The sequence below is a fragment of the Triturus cristatus genome, chromosome 6, assembly GCF_964204655.1.
Source record: "Triturus cristatus chromosome 6, aTriCri1.1, whole genome shotgun sequence".
Classification (NCBI taxonomy): domain Eukaryota; kingdom Metazoa; phylum Chordata; class Amphibia; order Caudata; family Salamandridae; genus Triturus; species Triturus cristatus.
Genome location: NC_140589.1, coordinates 197,283,627 through 197,298,036, shown reverse-complemented (window position 1 = coordinate 197,298,036; position 14,410 = coordinate 197,283,627). Strand labels below are relative to the sequence as shown.

The window sequence follows — 14,410 nt, the reverse complement described above, 5'->3', positions numbered from 1 at the left end:
GAACAAAAGGGTTTGATAAATGGGATCTCATTGGGTTGTCGCAAATTGGTGACCTCTGGGAGGCAGGCAAGGTGGTATAATTTGTCTCACTTCAACAAACACATCAATTGGCTGACTCGGAATATTTCAGATACTTGCAATTCCGACACTCCCTACAATCTAACCTTTGAGAGGGGTCCTCCCCATCAGAGTCCTCTCCACTGGTGGACAGATTGTTTGATGGCTACTTGCCAGATAAAGTCATCTCCCTCACATATAAAAAACTTATCAACAATACTCCAGATCCTCTTGTACCTCTACGGGAGCAATGGGAAAGGAATGGGTTAGAACTAGACGATGAAGAGTGGAAGGAGGGAGTTGCCTCCCCAGGGGAAGTTGCAATTTCGTCCAGACTACAACTTAAAATTCTACACTGAATCTATGTCTCTGGACCCAGACTGGTACACATGGGTAGGGCGACTGATGGGCTATGCAGGAGACTGTGTGGCCTCAAGGGCTCCTTTCTACACATTATATGGGAGTTTGGGCGGATTCAGGAATATTGGAAAAAGGTGCACGAGTGCATGAGAACAGTTTTGTCAATTGTGATTAGGCCTGAAGCCAAGAGGTGTCTCTTGAACGTGTGGGAACCCACAGACCTCACCAGTAAGGACAAACTATGGGCAACTTTGGGTCAAATGGTAGCCAAAAGAAACATCGCTGGACTGTGGGGAGCGACAGTACCGCCTACACTAGCAGCTTCGAAGGCGGACATGGACTGGTGTACGGTCAGGGAAAAAACTGTCTATGTTGTCAGTGGTTGCCCCCAAAAGTGGATTGCTGTCTGGGGCAGATGGAATGTATATAGTGGAAATATATGTGACCCCCCTGTTCTTCCTTCTCTAGATGATTCAACATCGCCGTAATCATAAAAACTATCATGTCTTGCTGTGTATAGAGTGCTATGATGTGTAACAGTCACATCTCCAGAACTGTGCAACTGGGTCTAATGTGTCTATGTAAAGAAGTGACCACACTGTTCAATAAAAAAGAATTAAAAAAAAAGACATATAAAGAATGCTGCCTAACGATGCATGTGGGGAGCTGGCTGCGGCCACAGGGGCCCTGGGGCTTCCTGTGCATCCCCCAAAGGGTGTATGTTGGGTGCCCTGGGTGGGGACCAGAGCACCCACCCATATTAAAGGCAGTCCCCAGGGGATGGGTTTCCGTGTAGCCAAAAAAGTTTCAGAGAGGGGGGCTATGTGCCCCCTCCCCTTTAAAAAAATACACAGCCCTGGGGGATTAGGTCCCTAGGGCCTATTTAGGGCTTGGGGAGGGGGGCCCTGCGGCTGCCCTCCTCCTTTTGTAAGTTTCCACCCCGGATTGTGCTCCCCTGGGCCTGTAATGGCTTGGGTTGGGGGCCCTCAGACCCCCTCCCCTTTAAACAAGCATTTGCAATGCAATCGGTCTCGCCTTTGGGACCTTATATGTATTTAGCTATGCAGCACATCAGCCTGGGTGCTGAAACATCTACTGTTCTTTAACATGGAGGATAGTAAGCACCAAACTGCGTGACACACCAGGTATGGGAACCCATGGAGAGAAATATTGCCTTTCAGCTGGAAATGGTATAGTCCAAAGTTCTGTTTTTAATATAAAATCAGGGCCTTCGGTGGTCATATCACAGAAAAAACAAGATTTGAAAAATTATTATTGTCTACCGGTGCTCATGGAAGACAATTTCTATGGACTGGAATCTAGAGAATGCTAAAGTGATTCTGGTATTTTACTGACCTCTGCTGGTCGTTTTCTATCGAGAAAGTTAAATAGAGGTAGTTGCCAGAAAAATTTAAAAAAGAAAGTTCCTCATCAGAAAGCAATTCTGGTATTTTATTGACCTCTGCTGGTCGTTTTCTATCAAGACAGTTAAATAGAGGCAGTTGAACAGAAAAAAAGTCCCTAAGCGTAAGCAGACAAGTCCTAGGGCTGATCTCCAGAGCCCACAAAGTACATACACATATAAGTATATACTAAAGTATATACTAAAGTATATGCAAGAGGTCTCGAATGCTCGACGTAAAAAGGAGTGCTAAGGGGTGGGGTCCCGAGGGCGTAAGAGGCTTGGGGAGGGAAACCATACAGCCCCAACACCTTTAAAAAAAGAAGGCCCTGTGGAATGGGGTCCCCAGGGCCTAATGAGGGTAGGCGGGGGCCAGTGGCCCCACTTCCCTTTAAAATACATTGTCACAAGTAGTCACTCACCCATACAGCCACTCAAATAGCCACACACTCACCCATACACCTACTCACACACCCACTTATTTACCTACAGTCACTCACTCACCCATACAGCCTTTCAACACAGCCACTCACTCACCCATACAAGCACTCGCACTCTCACTTAAACACCCACACAACCACTTAAATACCCATTAACACATCCATACAAGCACTCACACATCCACTCACTCACCCATACAGCCATTCACAAAGACACATACTCTCCAATATAGCCACTCACATACCAACTCACCTGAGCAAACACCCACTCTGACAGCTACTCAGTCACCCATACAGTCACCTACACACCGAGTCACTCACTCATCCAACCATTCAGACATCCACTCACTCACCCATACAGCCACTAACACACCCACTCACTTACCAATACAACCACCCACACAGCTACTCACACACCCACTTATATACCCATACAGCCACTCACATACCCAAACACACAAGGAGAAATACAGTCACACAGCCATTCACATAATATAGGTTAGAAGCAGTTCCACTCAGTAGTAGTGCACCTAGTACAGTAACAACTTTTGTAGTAGGTTAGAATATATGTTTAACAATCTTAAACTCTTAGACAATACTTACACTCACTGGATGATGTCATCAGTGATATCATTTGAGATGACATGAGTGATTTCCTCAGTGATGTCACTGGCCATGTCATGAGTGATGTAATATGTGCGTTCATAAGCAGTGCATTGTGGAGGCATAAGTTACAGTTAGCTCAGGTAACTATAACTTCTGCATTTCACTGGTTTTGTACAAGGGAAATCTGAGCTTAACTATAACGTCTGTGTAACCTTTGTTTTTTTCAGCAAATATATATATATGCATAATATGTCATTTCAAAAAAATATTAACTTACCTGCATGGTAAGTCAAGTCCAATCCAAACAAATCCTATCCCATTCAATTGGTACAACTATGCTGCTCCTTAGTCTTGGAAATATTGCATTAGCCCTATAAAAACTACCATTCCCATGTTTATAGTGTGAGCTATGCCCAACACCCAATACTGTTCTAAGTTAGCGCTATCCGCCCTTATATATCTTAATTCCAAAAGCGTGCAAATACTTTTCTTGGTAAACACTCACACTCATGTCTTGGCAGCTTGCCACGCTTCTCACAAAAAAGATCCTGTAGATGTTCAGCAAATGCCAGCAGGATTCATATTGGAATATTCTATATTATTGCCCTCTCCACTGTAACTTCAAGAAATATTTGCAGCAGTATAAAAACTTAAGAAGTATGGCAAGAAGTAACTGTTGAACCACTTTCCAATATCAGGTTTTCCCCAAAGTGTAGTTTAAATACTCAACTGTCTTGAAGGGCTGCTGATTTCTCTACAAAGGCTCAGCATGGAATGTTCTGCAGTTTCTCTTTCAACACGTGAAGTAGCTACTCTCACCCTTTAAAAGTCTATTGTAGCAGAAAAATGCCTCAAATGAAGACCCACAAAAGGCAGGCCCCTCCATAAAAGAGTGGGGATGCTGTCCATAAAATGAGTTGAGGGGTTAATCTAGGACAGTATTTCCCCTACAATGTCCTTTCAAATGTGTCATGCACGCTCCCACCTATAGTCTTCAAGGCACGGTTTCTAGTAAGTACTTCCTGATATATGACCAGCTTAAGCAAAGCAGGTCGGTTTGTATACACCTCCAATCCCAGATCTCAGCTCTATTATATGCTTCTCCTCTGGAAAAAGAATGCAGCCCCGGCTGGTTGGCTTCAGAGTGAGGTTTATTGAAGTTTGACACCAGGCAAACTACTTAACAAGCCAGATAATCTTTGTTTGCCTAGTGGGAGGTTCATGCTGCAGTCCTTTTCACGTTTGGCTGCTACTGGGGTGATATTGTTAAGCAGACATCTCAGGTGGCTGAGAGTTGTACAGAGCAACTGCCATCATTTCGAGTCAAACGGAGAGCTGCTCAAGGGAGGGGGCTTACAATGTTACAAGGCATGGCATGGGGAAACTGGGCAGCCACGTTCCAAGGATCTTTCTAGGAAGTTGAACTTTCTTTCTATTTGACGTCTGTCTATTCAATGTATCTATCTAAACTTCTCTCCTTACATTTACCTCTGACTATCCCTACCCAGTGCTATCTTAAGGTTTTCGGGGTCCCTGGCAGACCTACTTCAAACTTTTTGTGTGACCCTGTTAAAGTCCAACATATAGTTTAGTTTTGTTTGGCATCCTGCGGGCTTCAATTTGTTGTAAATTGGTATTACAAATTCAAATTTGTTCTAAAATATTTCTTGCCTGGGGCACCCAAAATCTGTAAGAAGGCACTGCTTACACACCTTCAAAGCCCGGTGGCAGCAATGATTTCTTTCTTTCCCTTCAAGAGTGCAGAGAACCTGCTATCACCCCAAAGGGCTCTAATGAACCTACCTTTGGGTTCATTGGGGTCAGGAGGAAGGAGGCCTATGACAGTACCAGGGAGAGGTTAATATCCTCCAGGTTTTCTTCAAAGAAGGAAAGAGGGACGGGTAGCGATTCTGAGGAACAGTAATAGCCTTGTTTCACACTTTCTAGCACATTTCATACTACTGAAATCTAAGGTCCAAGATGACCTTCCATGCTCACAATTCCTAATATTTTCAAAACCTTGGAACTTCACTGTTGCAAATAGGTTCTGCCCATTTAGTTAACCAGAATTTGTCATTTTTGATTACCTGGTTGTCAGACCGTTACTTTGGGTGAGTCTCACTACCTGAGTCACTCACAGTAATTGAACTGAGCATGTGTACAGCCAGTGTATGCCTTTTAAAATATTGCCATTGGAGCGCAGCTAGGGTTAGGGGCAAGATGGTTTGGACTGATACCCCAACGGATTGCAGTGGCCATTTTGCAGGCATCCTCCCATCACCTTTTGTGTGTTTGATATCAAATATCCATTGCTCCATGTAGCAGTGCCCCATAATGCCCTGCAAGGGCTCTCCGGCCTTTTTCTTTTTCTCTGTGGTGCTACAAGGCGGGACAGGGACACCACCAATGATGGTGGATAACTGTTTTGGTACTTCAGGGATGTGAGCAAGGAAATTTCCCTATGTTTCCGCATCTATGACTCCCAGACAATAGTGCTCAGTTATTTAAACACTGCGTGAGCTGGAGCTGGAGCTTTAGCTCTTGAGTGCAGTGACCCCTTGTGTGTGGTCCTAGGGCAAGATGTTGTGGCAAAGATTTCTAATGATAGATTAAAACACATTGTTTATGTTGTTTTAATCACAAATGTTTTATTCAAAGATTTATTGATCAACAGTGCAATGCTAATTTTGATAAAGAATGCCTTTAAATGTGGTTTCTAATGGTGATTTCTAACATGGTGATTATTGTTCTTATAAATGTGGTGACCTCTTTGAAAAAGTCAGTACACCTACCTTTTTTAGAATTACACCCCCTTATATTGTAATGTTGCATCTGATATATGAGGGGGGCATTGTGGTTATGGGTTTCTTGACACACTAAAGGTGAAATGTGAAGTAAGGGTGTCATCGCCATCTACCTGATGTACATTTCTGTACATATTTGTACATATTTGTAATTAATGCATAGTAGTTAATAGTTTGTGTAATAAATGTACTTTTCCTTTTGCAATGCAAAAAGCACTGACTAGATAATAATTTATTGAGCATTTATACAGCGTGCCAGTAAATGGAAATTGCTAGCCCACACCACCAACCCTTATTAGGCCTTGGACTGCTCTGCTTTACTACTCTGAGAGTCAAGTGCTACAAAGGGTGCCTTTAATTTAGTTGCATCAACACAGGTAACAAAATGTGCAAAATTAAAGTTTTCCAGGGGAGAATGTATGCATTTGCCAGGAGACTGTTACTGTAACTTAAATGACAAAGGGAGCTATGTAGAGAAAAATCAATGAACATTTTTGTACCTGTCTGGCTGCTCTAAGGGTACCATGTCCATCGGAACAGGAACAGGATGCCGCCATCTGCCTCTGCCATTCCAGGGAACATGGGGTTGAAACAGAACAATGTGTGGAGTAAAAATTAGATGACCTTGGAAAATGTGAGAGGAGCTCCAGCAATAGGTTTTGGAATTTGATGCAAGAGTACCAAAGAGGTGTCTGAGGGCTGAGGAGTTATCAACGCCATCTGTGAACATAGAAGAGATCTGAAATTGATATTTGACAGTCTGCCCAGAAGAAAGTAAATACAAAGAGAAAGACACACATCATCTTGCCCAAGCTTAAGCACAAAGATAAGAAACAGAAACACTTAAACAAGCTTATATGTTTTTTGGGGGTACAGGATCATTTATAAGGTTATTAGCATTTTTTGTAATCTTGAATCTGTAACTTAAGCAGGGGTTTAGGAATCTCACCCATTGAGTATAGGTGAATGCTAGGTTATTTCACCGCACACTAGCGTTATGCAATTACAGGACAAAAAAATTGATAAAAAGTTGGGTTTTATGTTCTTTTTTAGCTCTAAAGCCAAAGGGCCCTGGTATTTCTTGATGCTTCATGTAGAATTTTCTAAGCTGGCCCCAAACCGTGAGGTCTTAATCTTACCTCATACTGACTTGGACAAACAGACTCACATTAAGATTGTGAAGGAGAAATACAAATATCATCATTATGGGAATGTTGGTTAATTTAGTAGAAATGTTGCTCCTTAAGTTAAAGGAAAGACAAAGCTTCATCTTCCTCCTATTTTCTTATTTTACTGAAAGGAGGCTAGAGGTGGTTATGGCCTCTGCCCTCCCCGGCTTTCCTTTTTCCACATGAAATCTGGACTATCCTAGTACACCAATGAGTAGACTGATTGCCCTACGTGGGTGTGTTTTATTTTACTTTTCAGAAGTATTTCCTGTGTATATATTTACTTGTTAGTAGATTTAGTTTTAGGAGTTTAGTCATGACAGTAGCTCTGTGCTGGTGATGGCTAGGTATCTATTTGTCATTGGTGTTCTGGTAAAAGCTGTAGCATTGTGCTATGTGTGGTTGGTTTGGTGCGTAGCCATGTGCTGGAGTTGCAAAGCTCAATTAAAAATATAAAATGTGATGGGTATAATGCTTGAATTAATCTCAGCCTCTGGTAACTACTTCAGAGCCACATCCCAGTCCTTCGTTCTTTTGCTCACCATTCCACCATAAATAAGACCCAGCCATGTACAGTCATCCGCCTTGGTCTGGCACCAATAGGAACAGCCCAGCCCAAAAAGCCAACAAAGGTCAGCTTTGAAACAGAGCATGAGGAACCCAAGACCAGTTTCGGACTATTTTGGCCTCTTCAGCTGAGTGCTGCTTGGTTCCAGTGGCACAGTGAGCATGGAATCCACGTCTGGGCATACTGATAGAAGTAATAAAAAAGGTGATGGATGGAATGCTTGAATTAATCTCAACAGCTGGAGATTGCTTGGACCGCATCCAAGTATATTGTTATTTTGCCCACTATGCCACCAGTTATAAACAAAGTAGCCATGGTCCTGGCGTAATAGGAACAGTCCAGCCGAAACTGCTAAGCCATAACCCAAGCAGCCCAATAATGGTTTCAGACTATTTGGGCCTCTTCAGTTGGGAGCATCTTGACTCAGTGACCCAGTGAGTGCAGGACCCAGGTGTGGACCTAACCTCCACAATAAACAATGCAAAAAATAATGAATGTAATGCTTGAACCAATCACTTCCACTGGTAAACACTTGGGCCACATCTCAGTCCGTCGTTTTTTTACTCACCATGCCACCTCAGGTTAGTCCCAGCCATAAGCAAATCAGCCTTCATCCTGGTGTAATAGGAACAGTCCAGCCCATACTGCTAAGCCAGATCCTCTCTAAACCGTAACTGAAGCAATCCAAGACCGGTTTTGGCCCGTTTGTGACTCTTCAGTCTTGGTTCCCGTGGCCCAGTGAACATGAAACCCTTGTCTAGAAATTCCCATCACACTTAGGACATCACAATAAAAAATACAAAAAAGTGATGGATGGAATGCATTAATGAAACTTAGCCACTGGTCGTTACTTGAGCCTTATCTCAGTCCACCGATGGACTGAGATGCACACAGAGCAGGTCAGGACTATTTCTGGATAAAGATGTGTGCTGGTAATTACCAGTATTGAGTGCTTGATTTAGTAAGAGCCGTAGTCTGCAGAGAACAGTTGGTTGCTCTCATAGCAGAAGCTTCCAGAGCTATTTTGTACATCATGCTTCCTGGAACAGGACGCACACACTTGTGCATGGTGTTCACAACAATTCCTTTAATCCTGCACTTGACCCCACTGAGTTCAGTGAGGATCCACTTTAGCACTCCTGATGCTAGCATTTTATCAGTCCACTTCTGGTTTTTGCAAAGGGAATCCCTTCAGTAAAGATGGTTACTATTTCATCGCAGTGACCCATTGATAACGACGTTTCAATATTCAGTTCTTTGGTTCATGCTCAAAATCTCCTAATGGCCCGTTCAGATGAGGACTCAGATGTAAAGAAGAAAAATTAAGCCATTCATGACAGCTGACACTCAAATCACAAAAAGGTTGTGCCACGGGCCGATCAAAAAGTTAAAGATGCTACCAACAGAACAACAACTAAAGGAAGCTGACACATTTACACACAGTGTGTATGCTGTCCTGTGAGTTGATCCAATATATGAATGACATTCCAATAAAGTTTCTATCTAGTAACTTCTACTTATTTACTTGGACTGTAGCAAACATCTAAAACTTTCTTGCCACTGTAAAAAAGTACTTTGTGATCTCAATGGCTTGAAGTGATTGTCAAGACTTAAAAAAGGTACTACTGCTTCAGCCGCGAAAGTAAATATTCCGTGGGGAGAATCAGAAAGACCTTAAATAAGCTTCATCTGAGACTGTGGTTTGGTTATGATTTTAGATGTTTGAGAAGATCCAGGACAGGAATTGATATTTCTCATGTGTAATGTCAGATGTCTGGTTCCAGAGTCTTGTGCTGGGGGCTCCTACAAGTGGTGCCAGTCCGTACTCAGCACAAATGGCTGCTGCAAGCAGAGGCAAAAGATGCCCAGAGGGCCTGTTCTTCCCACCAGTCCTGGCATACAAGCCCCCTCTAAATAAGCAGATGGTTGTTCAGGTGTTATGCTGCACCTCTAGCTTCAGCTCTACCCTTCTTGCCACCTGGTCACAGTGCATGTCTGCACCTTTCTTGCACTGCAAGCTGTTTTGTTTCACAGTACTCTTTTTGTTACAGGTTGAATATGAATGTATTCTGTTCTTGCTGCAGCTCATTTGAATGGGTGCTACACATGCAAAAGCAATTTAATTTCCAGGTAGTTTGTTTTTCCAAGCTGTTAAAATGGCCTAATTTGTTTGCAGTGGGTTGCTGTTTAGGCTAGCTTGATGGAATTTGGACCTCGGGCAGCGAATTGTCATGGTGCAAAGATGAGCTGACAATTTTCCCTCAAGGTTGCCTGTTATCAAGATAGCACAGCCTTGTAAGTAGTTCCAGTCACAAACCACTGGAGATCTGCTGGTGGCTGCTCTATTATGTTTTCTTGACTGGCAAAGGTGCATTATCATGCATGTGAGAAGCAACACTCACTGATAGTGTGGGAGACAGAGTATGGTCAATGCAATGAGGTAATTGTTTTTCTACCTTGTGTGACAGATTGTGCTTTATCATGGAAAGAGAAGATTTTGTTATCTCTTGAAGGATGATCCATTCATAGTAGCGAAGGACGTTGTATGACACAGTTGTCAATGTTTTGCAGGACCAAGATCCCAAGATGGCCTCACACACTAACAAAAGGGCCTGTAGGGAAGTCAATAGCACTGAGCTCTTCTCTCTTACTTCACATCAAGAATTATCTGCAAGCACACAGCTGGCACACAGCTGGCAACCTTGCAGGATAAAAATAAACATAAACTTCTTTGTTGGTCGTGAAGTACAACAATATCGTCATGACAGGATCTGTGGGCCAAACATTAACCAGGCTTCCAGAAATGTGTAGGTTTCTTGGGGCTGATTTAGAGTTTGGCAGGCACAGGTACGGTGGACTACTTTGCTCCACGAGACTGAGTCCTCTACCCACTAAATTCACTGAGAAGCCCAACAGCCGTGCGCTATGGCGGTTCCTGTCAACATGTTAACATTTTGACAAACTATACCATCAAAATGATGGAACTGTCCATCAAACTTTTAAAATGAGTTTGGTTTTTCAAAAACTAAATACCAAAGCGTTTTTGTTTTGTTTTTAATAAAAAACTAATATCCGCCACACTAGGAGCTAATGATTACACTGTCCCTTACCACCACGTTTTTCATCGCGCTATGGGAGATAAAATCTGACCTATTGCCCGCTCACTCTAAATTGGGCAAGTGGTCGAATGGCCAAAACCCGGCGGCCCTTATTCTGTCAGCTAATCGGAGGAGTATGTCAACGACAGAGATGGAGTAGTCTACGTCACTGACGTACTGAAGGGCACTTGTGTCAAAATCGGGCTGGCGGACCTTCAGTATGGCAGAGAGGGTACTCTGTTACTATTGTGATGGAGTACCCTCTTCAGATGGTGTGCGTTGTCATTCTTATTGCAGTTTCCCACATAAAAGATACTCAGTTGAAGGAGATTCAGGATAGTTCATTTTTCAGGCGCTTCCTGAATTACATGACTTCAGCTCTGCTCTGAGACGTGGGTTCAGAATATGTCACACTTTAGAGCCATGAACTTCAAGGTTTCTGCCGCCATGTTTGATCTGAGTGAATGCGCTTCGGGTAATGAGATTTGCAAATGCTGAGCATGGGGTCCTTTTCGTAATGTAATGAAGTGTCTTTGTAGGTATCTCGAGCAGTAGGCTTATTAGTCCTTTAGAACCATGTAAAGTATTTAATCTTGATCCTGGCATTTACTGGGAGCTATTGGAAAGCTTTCTGGACTTACTTGTTGTGGTTACTCCTCTTAGGGTTCAGACAGAATGTGGGTGCCTCGTTTTAAAATTAGCATTCTGACAAATATATTTTTGGAAGGCCAGTCAGTCTATGGATTAGTGCAGTATTCTACACTTTTCATCACCATGGCTTTTGTCAACTGTACCGGTGATATGGTTAAAGTACAAGGATGATGTGTAGAAGGGAGAGTTGCAGGTTGATTCCCTTGACCAGTGCATTCATTACATTAGAGCACAATGGGAAGCTCTACATCTAAATGAGTCACTAATTCCTGGTATTCACAGCAGTGAGGGGTGGGACAAAAAAAAGGAACAGAGTTACTTTCTGTTCCAGAGAACACCAATATCTTAGTCTTGCTTCAATTCAGACTGAGGATGTTCTCACTCCTACAGATGAGTATGTGATCCAGCTACAAGGAAATGTCTGTAGAAATGTTTTCAGCTGGAGATAGATTTGAGTATTATCAGCGTACATGTGTAGTTTGACTTTATGTTGACCTAGGAGTTGAGCCATTAAGCTCACATAAAGAACATGCTGGATAATGAACCTGGCGGTACACCTCAGCATACTGATTGAAAGATGATTCAACTGACCGTATTCAAACTTGCAGACTGAGGATGTAGAGGAAAGATCTATCCGGTCTAGAATATGTTCAGGAATTCTAGTATGTTCCTCAAGCTCCTCAAACATTATGTTGCAATGGGTTACTGCAGTTACTTCAGTTGTGTTATTGCAATCCCTATACACGCAGCACCTTAGAGAAGAAGTTTAATCCATATTTAATTTTCTTCATACATCTTTCATGAAATATAATTAAAAGTTTTCCTTCTGTCATAGGGAACTGCTGTCACTGTTCTCTTGGCATCCGTCTTACAAGACGAGGCTCATTTTGAAAAACCAAAGGAGTTTTATCCACAGCATTTTCTTGACTCAGAAGGAAAGTTTGTGAAGAAAGAAGCATTCATTCCTTTCTCAGCAGGTAAGATAAATTAAGAACATTGATCTTTCTGTACACCTGAGCTGGAATTAGTGCTAATGCCTGATATTGTATGAAATGCAAGCAGTTTTCTTTCTCTGTCATTTTGAATTGTCAAAAGCAGAATTGAATGTGCAGTAAATATTCAGGTTAATAAAAGCCACCAGCCAATGAACAATAAATAGTCTGTACATTATCTTATACATTGAGACAACACATTCCAATCAGAAATAATTGTGTTTATAACATTATGCATCCAGTCTCAGACTGGATGTCAACCACCAGCCATCAATATTCTCTATAACAACATGGTTCAACTCATAATCAGTTAACCCTAAAAGGACCATGTACATACATAATTATTCACACCTGAAACCTACACAAGTATATAGGTGGGATAATACTAGTAAATGTTTCATTGTATGGGTTCTGCTTTCTGGTTAGCATAAAAAGCATGCAAATCCTCACCAAAATGAGATGACTTGCTACATCTAAGGGTTGCTCCTCATCCTGCACACACAAGTCCAGGATAGGCCTTGTCTAGGCTTTTTTTATTCCCTGCTTGTGAGAAACTGCCTCTTTCTGATTAGTCAAACCCATTTTTATGTGGAGTGATGCTGCAGGTTTTTAGCAATCCTAGAAGGCTATAGCATGTGTTGTTCAAAATGCACCAATGGTAAGGAAAGTATAATACCACTCACGGACTACAATACTACTGCATTGTTCACAAGTGGGACCAGGCAAACATGACTCCAGGTCTACCACTGTAGCCTGGTTGCCGCATTTTAAAACCTGCAACCGACCTGCCAAAATAACCCTTTTACACAGGAGAAAGTTTTTGCATACATTTTAATAATTCATCTCTATTTGGGCCTTGGAGCCCAGAAGTCAGGGTGCCTGGTATTTAAAAGTAGGACAGGACATGTGGAAATGGAAAGTTAGCAGGTCATTACGCTAACTAGCATCCAAAAGCTATTTTTACTGTAGCAAGGCTGACTGACCAATAGAAGAACACTGGGAAGCAATATTAATTAATTCTGCTATCTCCGGTTAGGGGTCAGATTGAAAAATGATTACACACCTATTTGTAATATTTATTAAAAGCCCAACCAAATAGAGAAGTCAGATTTCTAACAAATATTAAGGGAATGTAACTTTTAGAAAGATACAGATTTCCTGTATAAAGCTCCTGGTGGCTGCTTTGCATTAGCCCCCCAACTGTAGTCCCTGCAGTGAATAGTACCTTTAGAACAGTGAAAATTGCTTCCAGAGCATGACACAAAGGCCTGGTTGTAGGAACGTGTTTTTGCTGCCCTTTCTGGAAGATGAGTTGGGGTAAGCCTAGGAGCTTAATATACTTCAAAGGGGCCTTTCCCTTTCATCACAAACAAATGCCAGATGACACATGGAAAGGTTCTAGCTTCTAGCTTATGTACTCCCAGTTGTCAGGCACCAGCCCCATTGGGGGGAGGAGGGGGAGCTGCCCCCAGAACTACTTTGAAGTAACCAAGGATGACGGGATTGCTAATGACCCTGACCACATATCTGTGTGTACACACAGACTCTGCACAAGAACAGAAGGGTTTCTCCATCTTGGATTTTGATGTTAGGGGCTCGCTCTTTAGGAAAGACTGTTTTCAGTAGGGCAAATAGGAACTGTTGCAAAACTGGGTAAAGTGACCTCAGGGAACTTTCACCCCATTGGTTATGGACTATAAGTTAACCCATCCTCTAGTGAGTGTCAGGCATAAATGCAGCATCCCCAGGCACACTCTTCAGAACATTGTGGACCTGTGGAAGAACAAAAGACGGAGTACCTTCTGTTTGCGACCTATGATGAGTCATAAAGGACTGGACTTACTCCCAATTGTACAAAGGACAATGAAATTACATGAAAATAGGTATTTATAAAGCGTGCGGCTACTCACATAGAGTGCCCCGGCGCTGAAGTGGACTCCCAACAACAGTTGGATGACCTCCTGTGTAGCTACAGTGACATAAGAAGCTGCAAGAGGCTCAGTTGGCCAGTACTAACTGGACCTGCCTTGCTTCATTTTGGTAGACTGTGGTGCAGTGGGTTTTGACATCTAAGTGCTGTCCCCTGTGATTGATCAAACTTGACTTCTCCTATCTCCTCTTGAAACCTAGTACGTACACACCTTTTGGATTCCAAGTCCTCTGGAGTACTAGGACAAATTACCCCATCCTCTCCACTAAAGGAGGGAACCCACAGAGCTAGGAGATTCTCTGCATCAGCAAATCAGACTCAGCTGGCCCTTGA

At 42.6% G+C, this 14,410-nt stretch overlaps 1 protein-coding gene across 1 annotated transcript in view; it reads left to right on the top strand.

Annotated features, from left to right (window-relative positions):
* LOC146816631 (cytochrome P450 2K1-like) overlaps positions 1–14,410 on the top strand; it is a 434,887-nt gene that overhangs the window by 406,074 nt on the left and 14,403 nt on the right. Inside the window, exon 8 of the mRNA XM_085610510.1 lies at positions 11,991–12,132. Within this exon, the coding sequence (XP_085466636.1) occupies positions 11,991–12,132 (142 nt within the window). The remainder of the gene's footprint in view (positions 1–11,990; positions 12,133–14,410) is intronic.